Genomic DNA, 19,589 nt, shown 5'->3' on the forward strand with positions numbered 1-19,589 from the left:
ATAGTATGCCTATCAAGATCTGAATTCTTCATTAAATATCTATGATATAGAAATATAATCAAAATTTTCTATACTACATCAGAAATTCTGCTTGCCTATATGAATTCAATTCACATTTATTAAGGGTAATTAAAGATCAACACATCCATCCATTTTCCAACCCGCTGAATCCGAACGAGGGGTCACAGGGTCTGCTGGAGCCAATCCCAGCCAAAACAGGAACCAATCCTGAGCAGGGTGCCAACCCACCGCAGGACACACACAAACACACCCACGCACCAAGCACACACTAGGGCCAATTTAGAATCACCAATCCACCTAACCGGCATGTCTTTGGATTGTTGGAGGAAACCCACACAGACACGGGGAGAACATGCAAAATCCACGCAGGGAGGAACCGGGAAGCGAACCCAGGTCTCCTAATTGCGAGGCAGCAGCGCTACCACTGCGCCACCGTGCCACCTAAGATCAACACAGTAAAAAATAATTACAATTAAAATATAAACAAAAGAAATGTGTTTAGGAAGAAGAACATGGTAATCAGGACAGTAAATTAAAAAGGTGTTTAATTGCATTTTAGGAAACCATGTTAGGCCCTACAAAGCTTAATCTATGAGTTGAAGTCTAAAGTCCTGTGTTGTCTAGATTATCATTAAAAACAAAACGCACAATTACTGCTACTAATGTGGGGAAATAATATATGGCCATTCAGATTTCTAATTTGTGAGAATAGCCTCTATTGCAAATAGTATGCAATAGTTGATTTTGTTTTCATTTGTTAAATTGCTTTGATATTCTTGATGGGTCAGAAAAAAACTTTTTTTTTTAGATATTTTGAACAAATTCAATTGACGCTTTTGATAAATTCATAGTTTGCTGGTTCATATTCTAGTATTTGTTGTTTCACTTTAAGAATATGTGTGCAGTTGTTATTCAGTTTCTTCAGGCTCTATTTTGAGAGGTGCTACATTTCCTGAGACCTGTTTTAGAGATCAGTTAAAGGTGTGTGTCATTTGATTAATGTACTTCTGAAGAAAAAACTTTGAACTTTTTGTAACACAGATGTCGTGTAGGAATCTAAATTTCACACTATTTTAGTTTTCTTCAATGAATTTATTAGTAAGGGCAGCAGCAAATCAACGTAATTATCTGTGATCTGTTTCAATTAGGGAAGTGACTATAAGCACAACAAATAATAATTAGAACTAACTTATGATTATGATAATTTGATGGATGTATTAAAATTTGGCAAAAAAATATTGGAATGGAAAATCTTTGCAATAGGTTTTTCCATATCAATGTGAATATTAAAATCACCCATCAAGATTATTTTATCATTGCTTGCATCTAGGTCTGATAAATGTTCATTTTCCCAAATACAGCCGCAAATGAGTATAGCCAAGACTGTAAACTAGTTCTACAGTTGACCTTGATTATTATTATAATGTTCTAACATTGCCATCTTAAAATGAGTGATTTGCAAATAATCATTGAAATTTTTTAAGGTCACCTTTTCAACTTAAACTGGAAAGGTAAATCCATTTGTCATGGTGTCTGTGTAGGCTATCCCTGGAATGTACCAGTTAATTTACCAGTAACATACCAGGCTGAGTGCATGTGTAAGCAAAACTGTGTCAAGAATACCAAGGAAGTCAATCTGGTAATTTTTGTTGTCCGAGACCTAATGGAATTCCTAGACATTTTGTTTTGAATTAATTAAGCATAAGAGACTGGTTTCATAATTTCACTTAACTTTTCTTATCTAAACTCTTTGAAGAGTGAAGAGAAACAGTCAGCATTGAAATATTGCAGCTTCTCATTTTCCAAGTCCATGAGAAAGTTGTTATGCCTAATTGTCACCATATACGTTTCCACCAGTGCAAGGAAGAGCACACTCTGGTAGGATGTGCCACATACATCTCATATTAGCTGAGCTCTGCGAAAATTTCTTGAACAGTTGAAATGGAGTAGTGTTTATTAATGTAAGATGATTCTGTTTTTCAGTTTTCATCCTGTAATGTTAAAATTCATTTACTGAAAGCATCTTAGTATGATGGACACAATACATAGATATATAGATAGAGCAAACTGATCACTTCAGCATTGATGCTTGCCAATGTTTATCTTTTAAAGGGGGAAAATTGATGCGATAGTTGAATTTTAAATCCCAGTAAATAATAGGGATGCAGCTAGTAAATAAATTGAATTCTGTCCTTGGCCTTGGTAAATTATTGTTCTGTACTGCGACATTCTTGTTGGACTTTAGTGTACACACTTAAGTTTGCCTGCATGAATGCTAATCGTGTCAGTCAATGGGTAAAGCCTTTTGAACATGGCAGCACAGAACTTTCTGATCAGCCTTATACTTGTCAAAATTAACTGTTGTAAAATCAATAAAGGGAAAAAAAAGTTAACTCATCAGTAAGAATGAAAACATGACAAAAATAGCAGCAGCATTTAGAATAGAGGATCCACACAGTCCAGGAGACAATGGAAAATGTGGAATACAATACACTTTCCTAAGGGGTGTAACATCTGTCGATTAAAGAGCACAAAATGTGTTATAAAAAAAAATCCTTACAATTTTTAAACACTCATCGGTAAAAGGTGATGACTGCATAGCAGTGGTGACAAAACTGGGTTTCATCGTTTTGATCAAGAAGCTGCATAATAGTACAGATTGGCATCAAGCAACATCTGCCAAGAAAAAAGGTATATCAGTTTATTTAGTCTTCTAGATAATGAGATCTGCTTTCTGAGATTAAAGCACATGCATAAGTTTTTGTTATAGGGTAAAAAAAAGTTACTTATGTTTAAATGCTTTAATAGTATCATTGTGCTTTTTGTTACAATAGCCAAGGAGGGAGAAGATCATCCTGCAACACAGCAATGCTTGGAGACATTCTGTTTGTCTCCGATTTGAGAAAATTAAGAACAGTGAGTGAGATCTTCTTCCTATCCACTCTAAAGTCCAGGCCTAGCCTCCTAGAACTAGAAGATTTGTAAAAAAAACTGATTTGAAAGTAGCCCAGTGAGATGAGCACAGCTGTAAAGGCAGCAGTGCATTGCTGTTTACACATCGCAGGAATGGGGTTATCCACAAAGGGATTTTTAGATTGATAGAATGGGAGCAAAAATGCATCGATAGGAATGGAAATTTTGAGTAGAAAAAAAAACTAAGGTATACTGATTTCATTGATCTATATTAATTTCCTGTTATCTTTATTAAATTGTGTAATTATATGTTCATCACTTTTGATATATGGCATTCTTACTTTTCTTTGTATAAATTACATGCTTTTTATTTAATTACAAGAAATGTAATGTCTTAAGGTACTGAATCTTGTAAATGTGTACTTTGTTCAGGGCATATAAATGGAAGAACATTACTTAATGGGATGTGTTAAATAAGGTGTTGCCTTCTTGCTATATGGCTGCGAGACATGGCCGCTATCCAGTGAACTGAGACGAAGACTGGACTCCTTTGTTACTGTGTCTCCCTGGAAAATCCTTGGTTACTGTTGGTTGGACTTTGTGTCGAATGAGTGGTTGCTCATGGAGTCCTGAATTAGGCACATTACCTGCATTGTGTGGGAGTGTCAGTTACAGCACTATGGCCATGTGGCGCGTTTCCCAGAGGGAGATCCAGCTCGTAGGATCCTCATTTTTGGGGACCCGAGTGGCTGCACCAGGCCAAGGGGTTGCCCAAGTAACACCTGGCTGCAGCAGATAGATGGTCATTTCCGGATGGGTGGGACTGGACTGCCTGTCTTCCTGGGGGATTGCCAACCGGGATCGCAAGTTGTTATGTCGTGTAGTGGGTGCGGCAACGCACTGTACTAGTGCATGCTCCCCAACTTGACTTCTAGTAAAGTCTTCATTTCACATGAGCTGGAAGAGTGACAGTATTAAAATAAATATCCTTCCAGAGGATAACAAATCTTCCTTTTAGAAAAATAACAGTTTTTTAGAGATGCAAAAGACATTACACTAACTACCAGATCCTCTGCTGAATTTCAGATATACAGTACATATTATGTCACCGTGGAAGAAGTTGAAAAGAACTATCCTAACTTTTCATTCTTTTTTTCTGGTATGGAAGCTATACTACTGTATCTTGCAGTAATAAAGATGTTGAAAGTAATGTATTGCAAGAGTTTACCAGTTTTTTCAAAACAATACACCACTGACCTAAGGCAAAAATAAATATGGAATCTTCAAATTAGACTATTAGGTAAAGAATGATGAGTCAGCATTTGACAAATTATTTTCCTCCTCAATTTTTTTAATGCATGGTCTAATTTAACTGAAAATTACACATCTTGCACATTTCTCTCACCACTAATTCCCAGAAATGCATCCAGTGAATGATGTAGTTAGGTAGATGCCTCACTAGGTAGTATATTTTGGAAATGTTCCACATTTACAGATTATTTGAATACATTTTTGCTTATCTGTAAGAAAGCTTCAGATTCACAATAATTCCAGAACCCTGGACAACACTATATGGAGCAACATATGAATGGAAAATTCCTGATCTACTGTATTGTAGTAACTTGCACTACATACGTATATCATAATATATAGTATATTGCTAGCATGTGACATTATCTCACCAATTAGAAGAATTCTATCCCATTACCATAATATAGTCACATAAAATGTCATATTTTAGTTAAAACTCGAAAAAATCCACTTTACAAGAAACCCTGTAAAACTTCTTTAGAATTTGACAGACACTCTTCAATATTTCTCTAAGTTAAACAATCATGCTGTTTCTTTAAACTGAATATATTAGCTTGATTATTGATTTTTTTTTTAATTTGCTGACTAGTTAAAGAGAGGAGGGGATGACTGATCATCTTCGAATAAGATACAACACTGCATATCAGACTGACTTTATACTTATTTAGTTTTAATGTATTTGATAAAATTTACAAAAAAAAAGTCAGCACTTGCTTTAGTTAAATTTACAATACATTCAATCATTTATAATTCAATGGTCAAATTTATTCCACAAGTTGTTTATCCTAGTAGAAGAAATGTGACAGTATTAAATGAGAAAATGGTAGGCATCCTCTTTAATAAAACCCCTGTGTGCATCCAGGTGTCCGTGTGTGTGTGTGTGTATGTCTTCTGGTGAAGTTTGCATGCGCGTGGCCACACAGCACATGTTCAGTCTCTTCCTGTGCATTTCCTGTGTGTGCAGAAAGAGAGAGAGAGAGAGACACACATACACACAGGCGTGCACGTGCATTGTTGTAATGTTACTTTTCTTGGTTGTTTATTAAATTATGGATTTTTCAAATGTTTATTTTTCCCATGTGCTTAAAACTCATTAAAAAAAAGTGTTTTTAGCGAGCGAGTCGTAAGGCTATAGTGCAAACTCTTGCAGTGTTAGTTTTCTCTGTTGTTCAAGGTTTTCTTAGTGTTATTCAATATTTTTACATTTAGTTTACTATTACGCTGTGCATTCAATAGTATTATTAACTATATTTGTGCTTAAAAACTTAAAAAAGTATATATTTACATACAGTTTATACGGTCTGGAATGGATTAATTGTAGTTACATACAATTCTATGGGGGAAATTACTTTGGTTCATGACCAATTCGGGTTACAACCAGAGTTTTGGAACGAATTATGGTTGTGAACCGAGGTTCCACTGTATTACTGTCAGACAAAATTACAGGCATTTTACGGAAATACAAACCAGTATTACTGAGAGAGAAAATTAAAAGCACACAATACAGTGGCACATATTGCACCCACATACAAGGCCCCTTGCCATTTAATATAGACTGCTCCTACTAATGTTTATACACTACTGTTCTAGCGCCCGTTATTGTAACGGGCTTAATGTCTAGTATAAAATACAGTAAGTCACTAAGTCTTGTAGCAGCTACTATTATTTTGGAGGATTTAACAGCAATTATTAACTTTGTAATATGGTGCAAAAATTAAGTGAGTGGGGATTAATTACTTATTTCCAATATTATTTTGTATACTGGTTCCTTATACTATCCTAATGTAAATTAACTCATGCATCATTTTCTAACCTGCTTAACCAGTTCACAATAATGGGTACCTGGTTCCTATGCCAGCAGCATTGAGTGCAAAGGAAAAGCAAGTTCTGCAAGAGCTGCCAATTGATTGTAGGGCACTTGGATTCACACACCAAGCCAAATTAAAGTCTTCAAAATATGAGTGAATGCCTGGAGAATCTAGTGACAATCCTCGTGAAGACAGAGTGTGAACATATGTAAATATGTAATATTCGATCATTTTCCTTAATAAATAAATGACCAAGTATATTATTTTTGTCTCATTTGTTTAACTGGTTTCTCTTTATCTTCTTTAAGGACTTGAGTGAAAATCTGATGATGATTTAGGTCATATTTATGCAGAAATATATCACAAACTATCAAGCACAACTGCATGATCTACGATGAACTGGAGAAAAAAATGTGCTCTGTATTTACTATGTATAAAATAATATCATTAAATCAATTATATACTTTTATGTATTTTTTATTACAAAAGCTCCTCAGCTTTCTATGTTTAATATTGTAATTATATGGACAATTGCTATATTCATTTAAAAATCTGTAATGATAAAGTGTTAATTAATTTAAAAGCAGGCCCTGTTGTAACCTAACAAGTTTTTCTTTTGAAAACTGAAGTTCTGTTCTTTGTTCATCTCTCTTTAGCAGGACTAGATTTCAGCTGTATTAACAGCATTTGCAAAACAAAAAATGTTTTGCAAATGTAGCCATAACCTTTTATGTGATATAATGTGCTATTGTAGTTAGTAGATGTGAACTGTGAAATTTGATTCTGCAGTTAATTTAATACACTTATGGGCTTTGACTTTTCTATGATTGCAAATGTCTTTCAATAAAGACATCTTTATATATTTTCCAGGGAATGTTCCCTCTGCAAAATTCAAATACATTTTTTCTCCTGAGTTCAGGGAAAAAAAAGAACATAGCCATCTCAGCTTCTATTTTGGATTTATACTTCACACATTAACTTTGAGCTTTTAAAGATATAGATGGTGTGACCTATTGATTAAGAAGCAAGATTTAAAATCTCAAATGTATTTGCCTCCAACTTATTTGTGGCCCTTAGTAAGGTTTGTATGTCAAATGCATAAATATCTTTTGACAAAATGAAACATCCAAGATGTTTTGGAATAGTCCTTAGCTTCAGAGGTCTCATTTAATTTTCTATCCTGTTTTTGTGGTGAATGTACATTATTGTGTCAGCTCAAGTGATTTAAGTGATCATTATTTAAGTAATGCTAAACTCAAGCATCTTGGCCAGTGTGATTCCTTGAAGTTGGGGTGACTTCTATTTTCTTTCTTTTTTTTTTTTAATATATAACAAGCATGTATATAATAAAACTTTGATAACGTAATTGAATACTTTAGTATGAGCAACCGTTATACCAGTTCTTTAATGGAAAGTCTTCTCTTTGAAACAACAAGACGTGATGACAACTCTATGTAGTGTCTGTGGATATATACAGTATACTGTGTGTGTGTGTGTGTATATATATATATATATATATATATATATATATATATATATATATATATATAATACTGTATATATATATATATATATATACACACACACACACAGTTAGGTCCATAAATAGTTGGACAGAGACGACGTTTTTGTAATTTTGGTTCTGTACATTACCAAAATGAATTTTAAATACATGTTGGGGTTTTCCGCCCCGTTATATTGTACAGAAAAAAAACAGGTATCATATATGGCGGATATACAATCCGCTGCCTCCTACTGCTGCGTGCGTGACACGATCCCCCTTAGCACACACACTAAGATGTCTTTCACTTTGGAGCTCTGTGGCCGCACCTGTCCTTGTCCCACGAGGTAGCCTAAATATTTGGCCTCCTTTAATCCAAAAAAACACTTCCGGGGGTTTATGCGGAGGCCGGCTTTAGCCAGTGTTCGGAGGACAGCTGCGACCTGCAGTAGATGCTCCTCCCAGGTGCCGGAATAGATGACAACGCCATCCAGGTAGGCGGCGCTATAGGACTGGTGGGGCCAGCACTCTATCTACCAGACGCTGGAAGGTCGCCGGGCCCCGTGCAGCCCAAATGGGAGGACCTTGTACTGCCAGTGCCCGCTAGGGGTGCTAAAGGCCGTTTTCTCCTTTGCGGATGCCGTTAAAGGAATTTGCCAATACCCTTTGTCATGTCAAGGGTAGTCAGATATCGAGCCGCACTCCAGCCGCCAAGGAGGTCGCCAATGCGGGGCATGGGGTAGGCATCGAACTTGGAGATCTGATTCAGACGCCTAAAGTCATTACAGAACCTCCAGGAGCCGCCTGGCTTGGAGACGAGGACAATAGGGCTGGACCAGGGACTATGGCTCTCTTCAATTATGTCCATGTCCAACATACGCTTCACCTCCAGTTCGACCTCTGCGCTGCTTTGCCTCCGGAGTCGGTAGGGCCTCTCCCGGACGATTACCCCGGCCCGTGACTATATCGCGGCTCAATCAGCGTCCGCCGGGTGACTCGCCACCACCTCGGGGATGGCTCGGAGTGTTTGGGCTAACTCCTGCCGCTGCTTGGGGGTCAGCTCTTCGCCGAGGTTAAGGGCAGTTGTGCTTGTGAAAAGGGAGAGTGACCTACGGAGCTTAGGTCCATAAATAGTTGGACAGACAATACCTCTCCGAGCTGCAGTCCATAGGCTCCGGGCGATGTGATGGGGCAGTTTGGCAGCAGGTGGCCGGTCTCGCCACACTTGAAACAGCGCGGCGGACCCGCCTCTTCTGGCTGGCGCTTCTGCAGCGCGTCGAGGGGCTGGGGTGGCCGCCCGTCCCTAATTTTGGTTCTGTACATTACCAAAATGAATTTTAAATGAAACAACTCAGATTCAGTTGAAGTGCACACTTTCAGCTTTAATTTAGTGGGTTGAACAAAAAGATTGCATAAAAATATGAGGATTAATTCAATACATCTATTGCAATGCAACTTTAAGCAGATTTTTTCTCAGCAATAATATATAATATCCAGATTTCACCTTGGTACCTGGTGAAATGTATAACTAGAGAGGCAAAAATCTCTGCAGCACTGCTACAGCACTATCTCCGAGATATAAATGTCTGCATGCACTGTCTTTTAATTACACCTTTTATATAAATTGAAACCTTCAACTTCCCCTTTATCCATAAACATCTGTTCAAACGTTTCCTTATTTTCAGAACCTCCTGCTGCTTTGAACATCACATTTCAGGGGACCTACACATGTCGGGATGGCACAGTCATCAAAATGGGACAAATGTGCAACTTCCAAATGGACTGCCATGAAGGGGATGATGAGGGAGTCATGTGCCGTAAGTATACTAGAAAACAACTCGTTAATTATTTTGGTAACTGTATTTTAACTAATCTTAGAATCCCTGTCCAAGAAAACATTTGAAGTGGAAAGTTCAACATCAAATACAACTAAAAAAATATAAAATTGTAATTGTGTTTTTATTTATTTATTTATTTTTAATTTAAATGTTTTACACTGTTGAGTAAATGGTCTTTTTCTACATCTTTGTATTCCAAGAAACTGGACAGATTTAAATTGCTACAGCAGTTCTTTGGGAATATCGATTGTCATTTAACTAGTTCTTTCAATGTTCTAGCAAGAAACAGATGATCGAATAAATCATTTTTGAAGGCCCAAATTGTTAGAACAATGTTTACTGATTCCAGAGAATACTGGCAAAGCAAATTTTGTGTACGGTCAACAGGCATACACTAGAGTACAAGATCTTTGTGGCAGGCAAAAAAGAATAAATTAAAAAGAAAACACAACAGAAACTACAGCTTTAATGTGCTGTGCTCTTTGTCAGGTAATATTATTGCTATTCAAAGTATAAATTCTGTTTCTGTTATTAATCGTTCATTTATGCTTATTTTAATCATTTTGCCATCTTTAAACTACAGTTGTCACACCTCTTAACAATTCTGGCTCCAATTTATTTTTTAAGTTTTTGAAGATAACTTTACTGTAAGTTATTGTAGTACTAGGGTATTGCACCGTGTTAGCCATTATGAACGCTGTGAGAAGTCAAGCAAAATTGCACCTTTTATTGGCTAACTAAAAAGATTACAATATGCAAGCTTTCAAAGCAACTCAGGCCCCTTCCTCAGGCAAGATGTAATACAGAAACTGGAGTTCCCTGTGTTTATATAGACACTAGGAAAAGTAACAACATTGGAGAACCTTTAAGTGAGAAATCTTAAATGTAAAATGAATAGACTACTTCAGGCTAAGATCCATTTAGCAGGAGAGGAGAACAATGTATAGTCAAGATCGCTGGATAAGATAACTGTCCAACAAAATCTTTTGAAGTTTCTGATGAGTTTTTCAATACAATGTGGTTCTGTAGACATGTTGTCTGTGTCAGTCCAAGAGATGCAAACAATTCTCATATCTGGCCATAAAACTCTTGTCTCTGTTTAAATTATGTTGTAATGTGTTAAATTTTAGCACGAGTTTCACTTCCCAATCTTTTATCTCTTGCTGTGTTCCGAAGTTGCCCATAAGAACTGTGACTTTAAAGTCCCTCTCACAGTGTCCATAGCTGTTGAAGTGGGCTGCTGCAGGAACATTTATGTTGCCATGCTTGATGTGGAACCTGTGTAAATTCATTGTTTGTCAGAGTGTTTGTCCAGTTTCTCCCACATAGAGTGCAGTGTCAGGACATTTAATACAGAGAATGAGGTAGACTACCATTAGATGATCTGCAGGAAAATAGATAGATAGATACTTTATTAATACCTTTATGTGGTGTTCTAGTCGGCAGTTTGGTATAATTATACCGTCTGTATTATAAATGTGAGCGCACGTTTTGCATCTTTTCTGTGCCATTTTCTGTTGGTCCACTTAGGGAGTTTCGGACAATTACTTGTTGCAGGTTTAGCGGTTGTCTGTATGCCAGGAGGGGAGGCTCTGGAAATACATGTATCCTAGCCTGAAGAGGTCTATTAATTTTTTACATTGAAGATGTCACACTTAAAGGTTTTCCAGTGTTATTTGTCCTGGTGTGTATATAAACACAGGGAACTCCAGTTTCTGTATTGCATCCTTCCTTAAAAAGGGGCCTGAGTTGCCTTGAAAGCTTGCCTATTGTCATCTTTTTAGTTAGCCAATAAAAGGTGTCATTTTGCTTGAATTCTCATTATAGGTTATTGTAATATTTAAGTTATTGTTGACTTACTATAAAAGGTTACTTTCAAAGCTTTAGGTTATAAATAAATATATCTATGGCTAGTAGTTGCCTTCTATATGTTACCTCAGAAGTTAGGTGCTGTTTCTCTGTCATTGATTTTATAATGACACACCTGGGGCTTTAGTAGGTGCCATAGTGTTTCTTACATGAATAATAGTTAACATGCATCCTCAGAGGCTAAGCACCATTCCTTTGCATGTGTTTCACAATAAAACCACACAGGCTAGGCAGCTTAACTTAGTATGTTACATTTAATTCAAAGCAAAGCTATTAGCAAAATACAAACCAGTTATGAATGTTCAGACTATGAACCTCAGAGGTGGGTCTCTATGAGGAGCAAAGGTTATACCTTTTTAGCATAATACTTGTCATACTAGAGTTAATGATCAGCAGTGGATTACAATAATTAACAATTTATTAACCAGCAAGCCTCAAAATTATATACAGTAAAAAACAGTATAATTACATAAATATGTGGTGAATAATGGGTAAGAATGTCGACATGTATTAAGGAAGATATGGGCAATCCCTGAGCTGCTGCATCAGAGGATTCTTCCCCCTGTGGCTGAACATAAAAGTGACACAAGACATAAATACATTAATAACAAAATTTAGACAAAAATAAAAACTATTCAGTAAATAAGTTACATAAAAATCAAATAACATAATATTAATGTGTATAAATGAACAACAGATTGAATAAAAGGAAAACACACTTGAGCCAGGGATGAGACATTGGCTTTACCATAACATCTATATCCCCTGACCCTCCCATCAATTCCTAGCAATGTTGTCATTTGATGAAGAAGCAGGAAATTAGGGGAACTCGGGTTGTGCTTTTGTAAGCTTTGTTTTTTACTTTTGCAAAAGCCAATTTAGAGTTATTCTTAAGTCTAGTGATTTTTCAGTATTCTGTATGTTTTAAAGTTTTGCTTTGTTTTTATATTTTTGAAATGTGTCTGTCAGTTGGTTATTTTTTAGTTTGTCTTATTTTAAAAAATTACCTTTTTTAGACTTTGTTAAATTTTTTTCTCATGTTATAATTGACCACTGATTAGTTTGCTCTTATTAGAATGGACCTGTTGCTTGGTGGTGAACTCAACCTTTATTTAGTAGACTTATTCATATAACTAATATTTACATATCTATCATGCTTGCTTAATTATTGTTTCAGCCTGATCAGCATGGTAATCCAATGTTTGTGCTGCCAGCCTTAATTGGCATTTCATTTTATTGAAGTCTGACAGAGCTGCTTTTTCTTCCAGTGATGACTAAACTGAGCTGTATACATTGGCAGGTCTGCGAATTTGCCTAAATAGTGTATGCCTGTCAATATTAGTTTATATATACAACATAAATAGAGAAGCATTTTAACAACCAATTTAACACAGACATACTTGGACATAATCGTCAAATTATTTTTCACAATTCTTGGTTATAATTTCTGAAACCTGGCAGGTTTTGTTTGGGTTGAGTCATTTACAGATTGGAAGCAAAGTGAGAGTTGAGATGGTGCAATGGGTGACAGAAGACCTTACTAGATTAATGTTATAGGCTGGAAAAGTAGTGTAAATCCACAGTGAAAACTGGAAGCTGATGATTTTAGAAGTTTCCATAGATGTTTCTTGTTCTTGAAAGAAATATCTACTCTCTATATATAAAATCCTAAGCCTAAAAGTGCAACAATTTTATGTGACTTTTTTTCTCGGCCTTATTTTAAAATCTACATATATATGTTTGGTATAATTCTTTTCAGAATTTATTGAACTTTAATTTGATGTTGTTAGATTTTCAGATTCTTATTATGTTTTTAAATTATAAACTAAAAAATATCAAGAACTCCTGTGAGATGAGACTTTGTGGCAAAAGAGTTAACCACGCCTGGGGCCAGAAATAAAAGACAAAGAGTAGGACAGCTTCTGTACAGGCTTTTAAATGTTCGAAGGGCTGCATCAGATGTAGATGCAACAACAGCTGATCGAGCAAAGATAAGTTAAAAAAAACAAACTGTATTTGTTTCCCATTGTATCACCGTTTCAGGGGAGTGTTCAGCCTCCCTCTTCACAACACGTGTGGGAGAGACTAGTTATCATATCAAATCATAAAGGATTAGAGGAAAATGCCTTCAATAACAGACCTGTAGAAATGGTATAGAATAAAGTGGGCATTTCCCATTTTGCAAGACTTTAGTGGCATATAAGGCCTGTTAAGACAGCAAATTTAACAGAAATGCAGCAATCCAGGTTCACCCCCAATCAGTAATCCTGAGAAAACTGCTTTACTGCAGCTCTTACCATACCATGATCATTTCTGTGCTTAATTCTATAACAAAAGTGTAAATCAGAGTTGAACTGGCATCTTTGCAGTGGATACTTCAGGCCAGAAGGTGCCAAAAGGACAGCCAACTTCAAGCAAAGAGCTATAATTCAATGAATATCAACTATGAAGCACAAAATAATGGTCCTATAAGCAGACTTGTTCTGCTTCTGGAAGTTACTTTAATCCAATCACCACAGGCTAAACCTTCAGTCAAAGAAAGCTACATACATCACTTCTTTTTTGTGCACGCTTTGAAACCTTTACTCCCTGAAACTTAAAAGCTGATGAGCCACTCTCTTTTTGGGGAGCTGAAAGCTGAGATGCACTTTGTCAAGCCAAGCTCTGTGCCAGTAACTGAACCCATTCTGAGAAGCAGACATTACTTCAAGAAGGGAAATTCAGCATCTAAACTCTTGTGTCATGTGTCAGAAAGAGTGGTGTTTTGAAGTTGCAGAGGACACAGTAGAAAACTTAACAAGGATCTGAGAAAAGTGTGTCAAATCACAACATGAACAAAAGTCCACAAATGAAAAAGTGCATCCTAACACAAGAAGAGTCCTCCACTTTAAACTGGAGCAACAACAACTCCACAAAACATTGGACATCATTGCAGAGGTTGTAAAACTGCTTATCTGTACCAAGATAAATTTGAACTTTAAATAGCAAATAAATAGCTAGTCTTTTTTGTGTTATGTTTATCTGTTTCATCTGTCTTGTGCTCTGCCTTCTATGTCAGTATATATGCATTAATCAAATTCCTACAAATCTTGTGTTTATCAATAAATTATTTCATTCTGTTTTTTACACGGAATGTATTTCAGTTATCTTGATATGTCTGATGCTTGGAGACTGCCTCCTGCAAGAGAGAAAGGGAAGGAAAATAAAGTAGAAGCCTTACCAAATTTAATTAATTACCAGCATTGCTGAAGACAAAACTATATAATAACCAAGTTAAAATTATATTCATCTTTCCTACAATAGTCATTGTGCAAAGTCAGTTTGAGGAGGTAGGTGTAATTACCTTCCCCGCTTATTGTAAAACACTTTTAAGAGGAATCACAATTATTTGTTGAGCTTCCACCAAAATATTGAATATTCATGTACTAAGGTCACTTCCAAATTTTATTTCATCTGTCATCAATCAAATTGTAAGCCCTCAAAAGGAACAAAAATATAGATACAGTAGCTGGCTATTTGGCAATCTCAGCAACTTGTTTCACATGCTGTACACTCTTGCATTGACACACACAAACTGAAACTCCAGGATATAGAAAAATGTTACAAACTGGTAATGATTTTCCTTAATAAATATTATGTTTCAGATTCAGAGCATGTTTGAATAATACACATGTTAAAAAACTGAATTAGATCAGTACTTGTATATACTAACAGCAAACTGATACAATTTATTTGAAAGAACAGAAACAACCTGATAGAAACTGTGCATGCATCATTTGACGAAGATGATACTGAAAGCTGCATTAGTGTAAAATGTTTTCCTAATAATTTTAGAGCAGAAACAAAATATGTCTATACTTTAGACCTTAAAATCTTATTATACAATATATCAATTCAACTGAACAAACACTGGCCCAAGTCATTTTTAGAGATATTCCTCAGATTATTTGTTGTACTCCTGGCTTATATGCAAACCAAATGTATTTAAAAATTCCATTAAAAAATGGGATCATCATACACATTCACCAATGTAGACTGAGCTGTTTATTCACATAACTCTCAGAAATGGCTAAGTGAAAAATGATTATATTGATTTGGTTTGATGTTGGAACACTAATGTATAGAAGCAACATGGGATGAATTTTTGTTTGTTCTGCATCTAATTCACTATAATGTGATTTATAAAATTATTAAAATATTAAAAATAGATAATCATGATTCAAAATAGACAGGTTAGCTCAGGTTTGGGAGCATGCAGAAGTACAAAGTGTTGTTGCACCCACCACACAATGAAACAGCTTGTGATCCTGGTTGGCAACCCCCCAGGCCGACACGCGTTTCCAGTCCGACCCACTGGAAATGACCATCTATCTTCCTCTGCCAGGTGTTACGTGGGCATCCTATTTAACTGTCCAGCCACTCGGTCCACAACAATGAGGATCTTGCGAGCCAGATCACCTTTGTGAAATAACGTCACATGGCCCTAGTGCTGTAACTGACGCTCCTTTATAATGCAGATAATGTGCCTCATTTCACTCCATGAACAACTGATTGTTCGAGACAAAGTCAAACCAGCAGTACCCAAGGATTCTCCAAAGAGAGACAGTACCAAAGGAGTCCAGTATTTATCTCAGGTCACTGAATAGTCTTCTCCATTCATTATAAGACAGGTGAGCATTTCATTGATGACATATTTTTTAAGATTTATCAAGTCCCTTTATATTTTCATAGTAACTATTATCAATAATGCTTTAGGTAGTCATACTATAATTTCTGGATTTGCTTAATGCAATTTTAGAGTTATCAGGTAGTAGTAAGCAAAAGGTAGAAAGCATCTTTGGATGGGATGCCACAGGATACACACAACCACAATGTGCCAGTTTGTAAATGCAAATCAGCCTAGCCTGCATGTCCTAGGGAAATATATTTGAATAAAGCTTATTTTTAATCACATCAGCTATGCTTGTGCATATGCCAGTTCAAATGCCTGTTGGAGTAGCCTTTTCAACTGAGACTCAGGACTGTCTTTGAATCTAGTAGTCTTAAGGATTATTTACTGTTTGCAAGAAAATTGACTATACAGGATGGGTTTCATAAGGTTCATAGGGTCAATAATCTCACACGTACCGAATATAATGAAATTCTTACTTGCATGTGCTAATCAACATACAGCAGTGATGCCCAAGTTCTCCTCAGCTGGCATTCTTCTCCTTAAACCTAGGGCATCAGAAGTCATAAGCCAAGGATGGACTGGGCAATGGGGGGTGTCGCACACACACACAAACAGTTGTGGTAGGTGTAAAAGTCTGCAATGCTTTTACTAACAGTCAAAGTGGTCAAAAAGTGCAGTGTGGTCTTCCCAAATGAATATATAAATAATCCTCACTGAAAAGTGTTTCAGTGCAGGTTAAAAGCATCAATAAATAATCCCATAAATGTTTAAAATATCCACAGGTTAAATAAAGCACAGTGATGGCCTGTCCATAAAACCCAATATGAGCCTAGGTGTCTCAAATAAAAAGACATCTCTGTTCACCCTGTAAAGTCTCCTTGGCAATAGCAGACATCCACTGGCAAGCACAGTCATCCTTCAATCAGGTTCAAGTTCATGCCACCCTCCCTAGGCATTTAGCAAGGAACCCTGCTAGCTCTGCTCCCTTCCTTAGGCAGATGATATTTCTTGATCGTTGGGCACTAAGCAGGAGTGACCCTGTCCCATGGGCATGTCTACTGCTCCACCTGGGATCACTTCCCAATCACTTGCCTCCTCCCTACAGCAGTCACTTTGCCATGATACTTCCTCTTCTTTCCTTTACCTTTCTTTTTGGTTTAACCTACAGTCTTTCTTTTTTCCTTTCTCATTCTTTTTAATTCTTCTGCCCATCCTGCTCAGGCTCTTTCACAAATGTGGGTGTAGGTACCTTGATTATAATCCCTGGAGCAATAATGAGGAAACTGGCTAGGCAGACTGATCTGCACATGAATGGTGTGATAAGCCAGTTTCCCTATCAGCACCATGGGGCCGCTCAACAACGGTACCATGCACACCTACAATGAGCCTGAGCACACTGTTTTTAATAAAAACAAGCTCTCTGCCATGGACCGCTAAATGCGCTTAAGCACAGTAACATCGCTACTTTCCAGTGCAGTGAGTTTGTATGACCAACTTACATTGAAAGTTGTGTCTTCCTTCTCTGAAACAACAGAGAAGGAAGAATTACCTAACTTGCGGTTAGGTAATTGCTCCTTTAGGATTAAATTTGTGATAGTAGCTATAATCATTAAATAAACTTATGGAGCAATTCCATTATTTCATGTAATTGTTTGCATGTTAGAGTAAGTAATGGTAAAAATGATCAGACTGTAAAAGCAGAATTTCAGGTTATAAATATCCAAATGTGCTAGGATTTAATGAATTACAAGAGCAATGATATCTTCTGTTGACCATTTGTGATGAAATGCAAACCTGATTTAGTCTAAAATATCCAGTACATTATACTTAATGCATCGTACCAGATGGACCAAAAACATTTAATTTCAATAGGGGTGAGTGCCATAGGTCAGTAAGCATTAAGACAGTTCACTTCTGTGTTCTCTGGTATATGGAGAATTATAGTCTTTAAAGAAGGCACAAACCACAAATCATCAGTGAGTCATTAAAATTTGCCTGTAAAAATGTATTTAAGTAGTTGTAGGTATTAAAAATGTGTCTGATGCTCTATCTGTACCAACTGCTTTATAGACATTGACTCAGTTAAAAGCTCACTATGTCATTCACAGAAACAGGGAAGCCTGAATCATACAGGCCTGCAAAAATGACAGATTTGATTATTATAATCAAAAACGGTGTAGAACGTTCTACACTCCAGGAGGGAAAACTGTGGGTTTAATTGGATTAGACCATGTTTGGTAACCCATAAGTATTTTATGTGCTCTATCAAACTCTGTGTTTATTACAGCTTCTGCTGTACTCAGTTTCCAGTTAATCCCAGTATTGACACATTCTACCCTGATACAGAGTGTGTAGAACCTGCACAGTGCCCAAGGCAGGGATATAAAACACTTTATCATTTTAATGAACATATTTACACCTATTATTTTAGATTTTGGTATTGTGATTCTCATACTCAGGTCTGTGGCTATTTGTTTTTGTTCTTGTCTAAGTGAGAAATACAGTTTGTAACAGAGCCTGATTTACATTTCTGACCATGTTGCAAAGTTTTTTGAATATATTTATCACAAAAATGAGTATATTAGAGCTATGCTCCCATAATAATAGATATTAAGAGAACCAGGACATTTTCCCATAAGTTCTTGTTGAGCTGTCTAAGTCATTTTCATAAATGTTTTATCTATACTAATAAAAGGCAAAGCCCTCACTCACTCACTCACTCACTCACTCACTGACTCATCACTAATTCTCCAACTTCCCGTGTGGGTGGAAGGCTGAAATTTGGCAGGTTCATTCCTTACAGCTTCCTTACAAAAGTTGGGCAGGTTTTATATCGAAATTCTACGCATAATGGTCATAACTGGAAGCAGTTTTTCTCCATTTACTGTAATGGAGATGAGCTTCAACGCCGTGGGGGCGGAGTTTCGTGTGATATCATCACGCCTCCCACGTAATCACGCAGTACATAGAAAACCAGGAAGACCTCAAAAAGCGCTGAAGAAAACATGCATTATATAATTGAGAAGGCAGCGAAACAATAAGAAGCGAGCGAGTGACATATACAACCATATTCATGAGTTCTGCTACTTCGGAAACAAAGCACGATGTAAACCTACACTTTAAATTAAGTTCATAGACAGGCTGCCGCTGGCGTTTGTAATTTAGTGCCTGCCCATATAAGGCCGTCCGTCAGCGGCAATCCAATAGCAAACTGCCACGGGTAAATATTCACGGGTGAAGGACTGTGCTTATGGAGAGGAAGATGAGATGGTCAGGGTGGTGTTTGACACAAACTCAGCGAAACTGCGACGAAAGTTTTAAGTGCCAGGACTAAGGTAACATTAAATACAGCCATGGACATAGCACGAGATGGCACCAGCACAGCTGGGAACCTTCGATGCATGTACACCGAGTGGCTCACGTGAACTGACGCAGTGCACAGATAAAAGGCAACAGTTCCAAAAAGCGCTGAACAAAACCGAATTACACAATTGAAAAGGCAGCAAAAATATGAAGCGTCTCATACATACAAGCATATTCATAAATCCAACTACTGCGGAAACAAAGCACACGTTGGAAAAAGTCAATGTCCCGCTAAAGGAAGACAGTGTAAAAAAAACCCGTGCATGCAGTGTGTCAGGTCTCAGATAAAGAAG

General features: G+C 36.8%; 1 protein-coding gene across 4 annotated transcripts in view; it reads left to right on the forward strand.

Annotated features, from left to right (window-relative positions):
- Nucleotides 1-19,589, forward strand: part of alk (ALK receptor tyrosine kinase) — a 1,762,427-nt gene that overhangs the window by 1,534,064 nt on the left and 208,774 nt on the right. For all 4 annotated transcript variants that reach the window (XM_039748331.1, XM_039748332.1, XM_039748333.1 and 1 more), the window contains one exon: nucleotides 9,240-9,371. In XM_039748331.1, the coding sequence (XP_039604265.1) occupies nucleotides 9,240-9,371 (132 nt within the window). The remainder of the gene's footprint in view (nucleotides 1-9,239; nucleotides 9,372-19,589) is intronic.

The sequence above is a fragment of the Polypterus senegalus genome, chromosome 3 (assembly GCF_016835505.1).
Source record: "Polypterus senegalus isolate Bchr_013 chromosome 3, ASM1683550v1, whole genome shotgun sequence".
Taxonomy (NCBI): Eukaryota; Metazoa; Chordata; class Cladistia; order Polypteriformes; family Polypteridae; genus Polypterus; species Polypterus senegalus.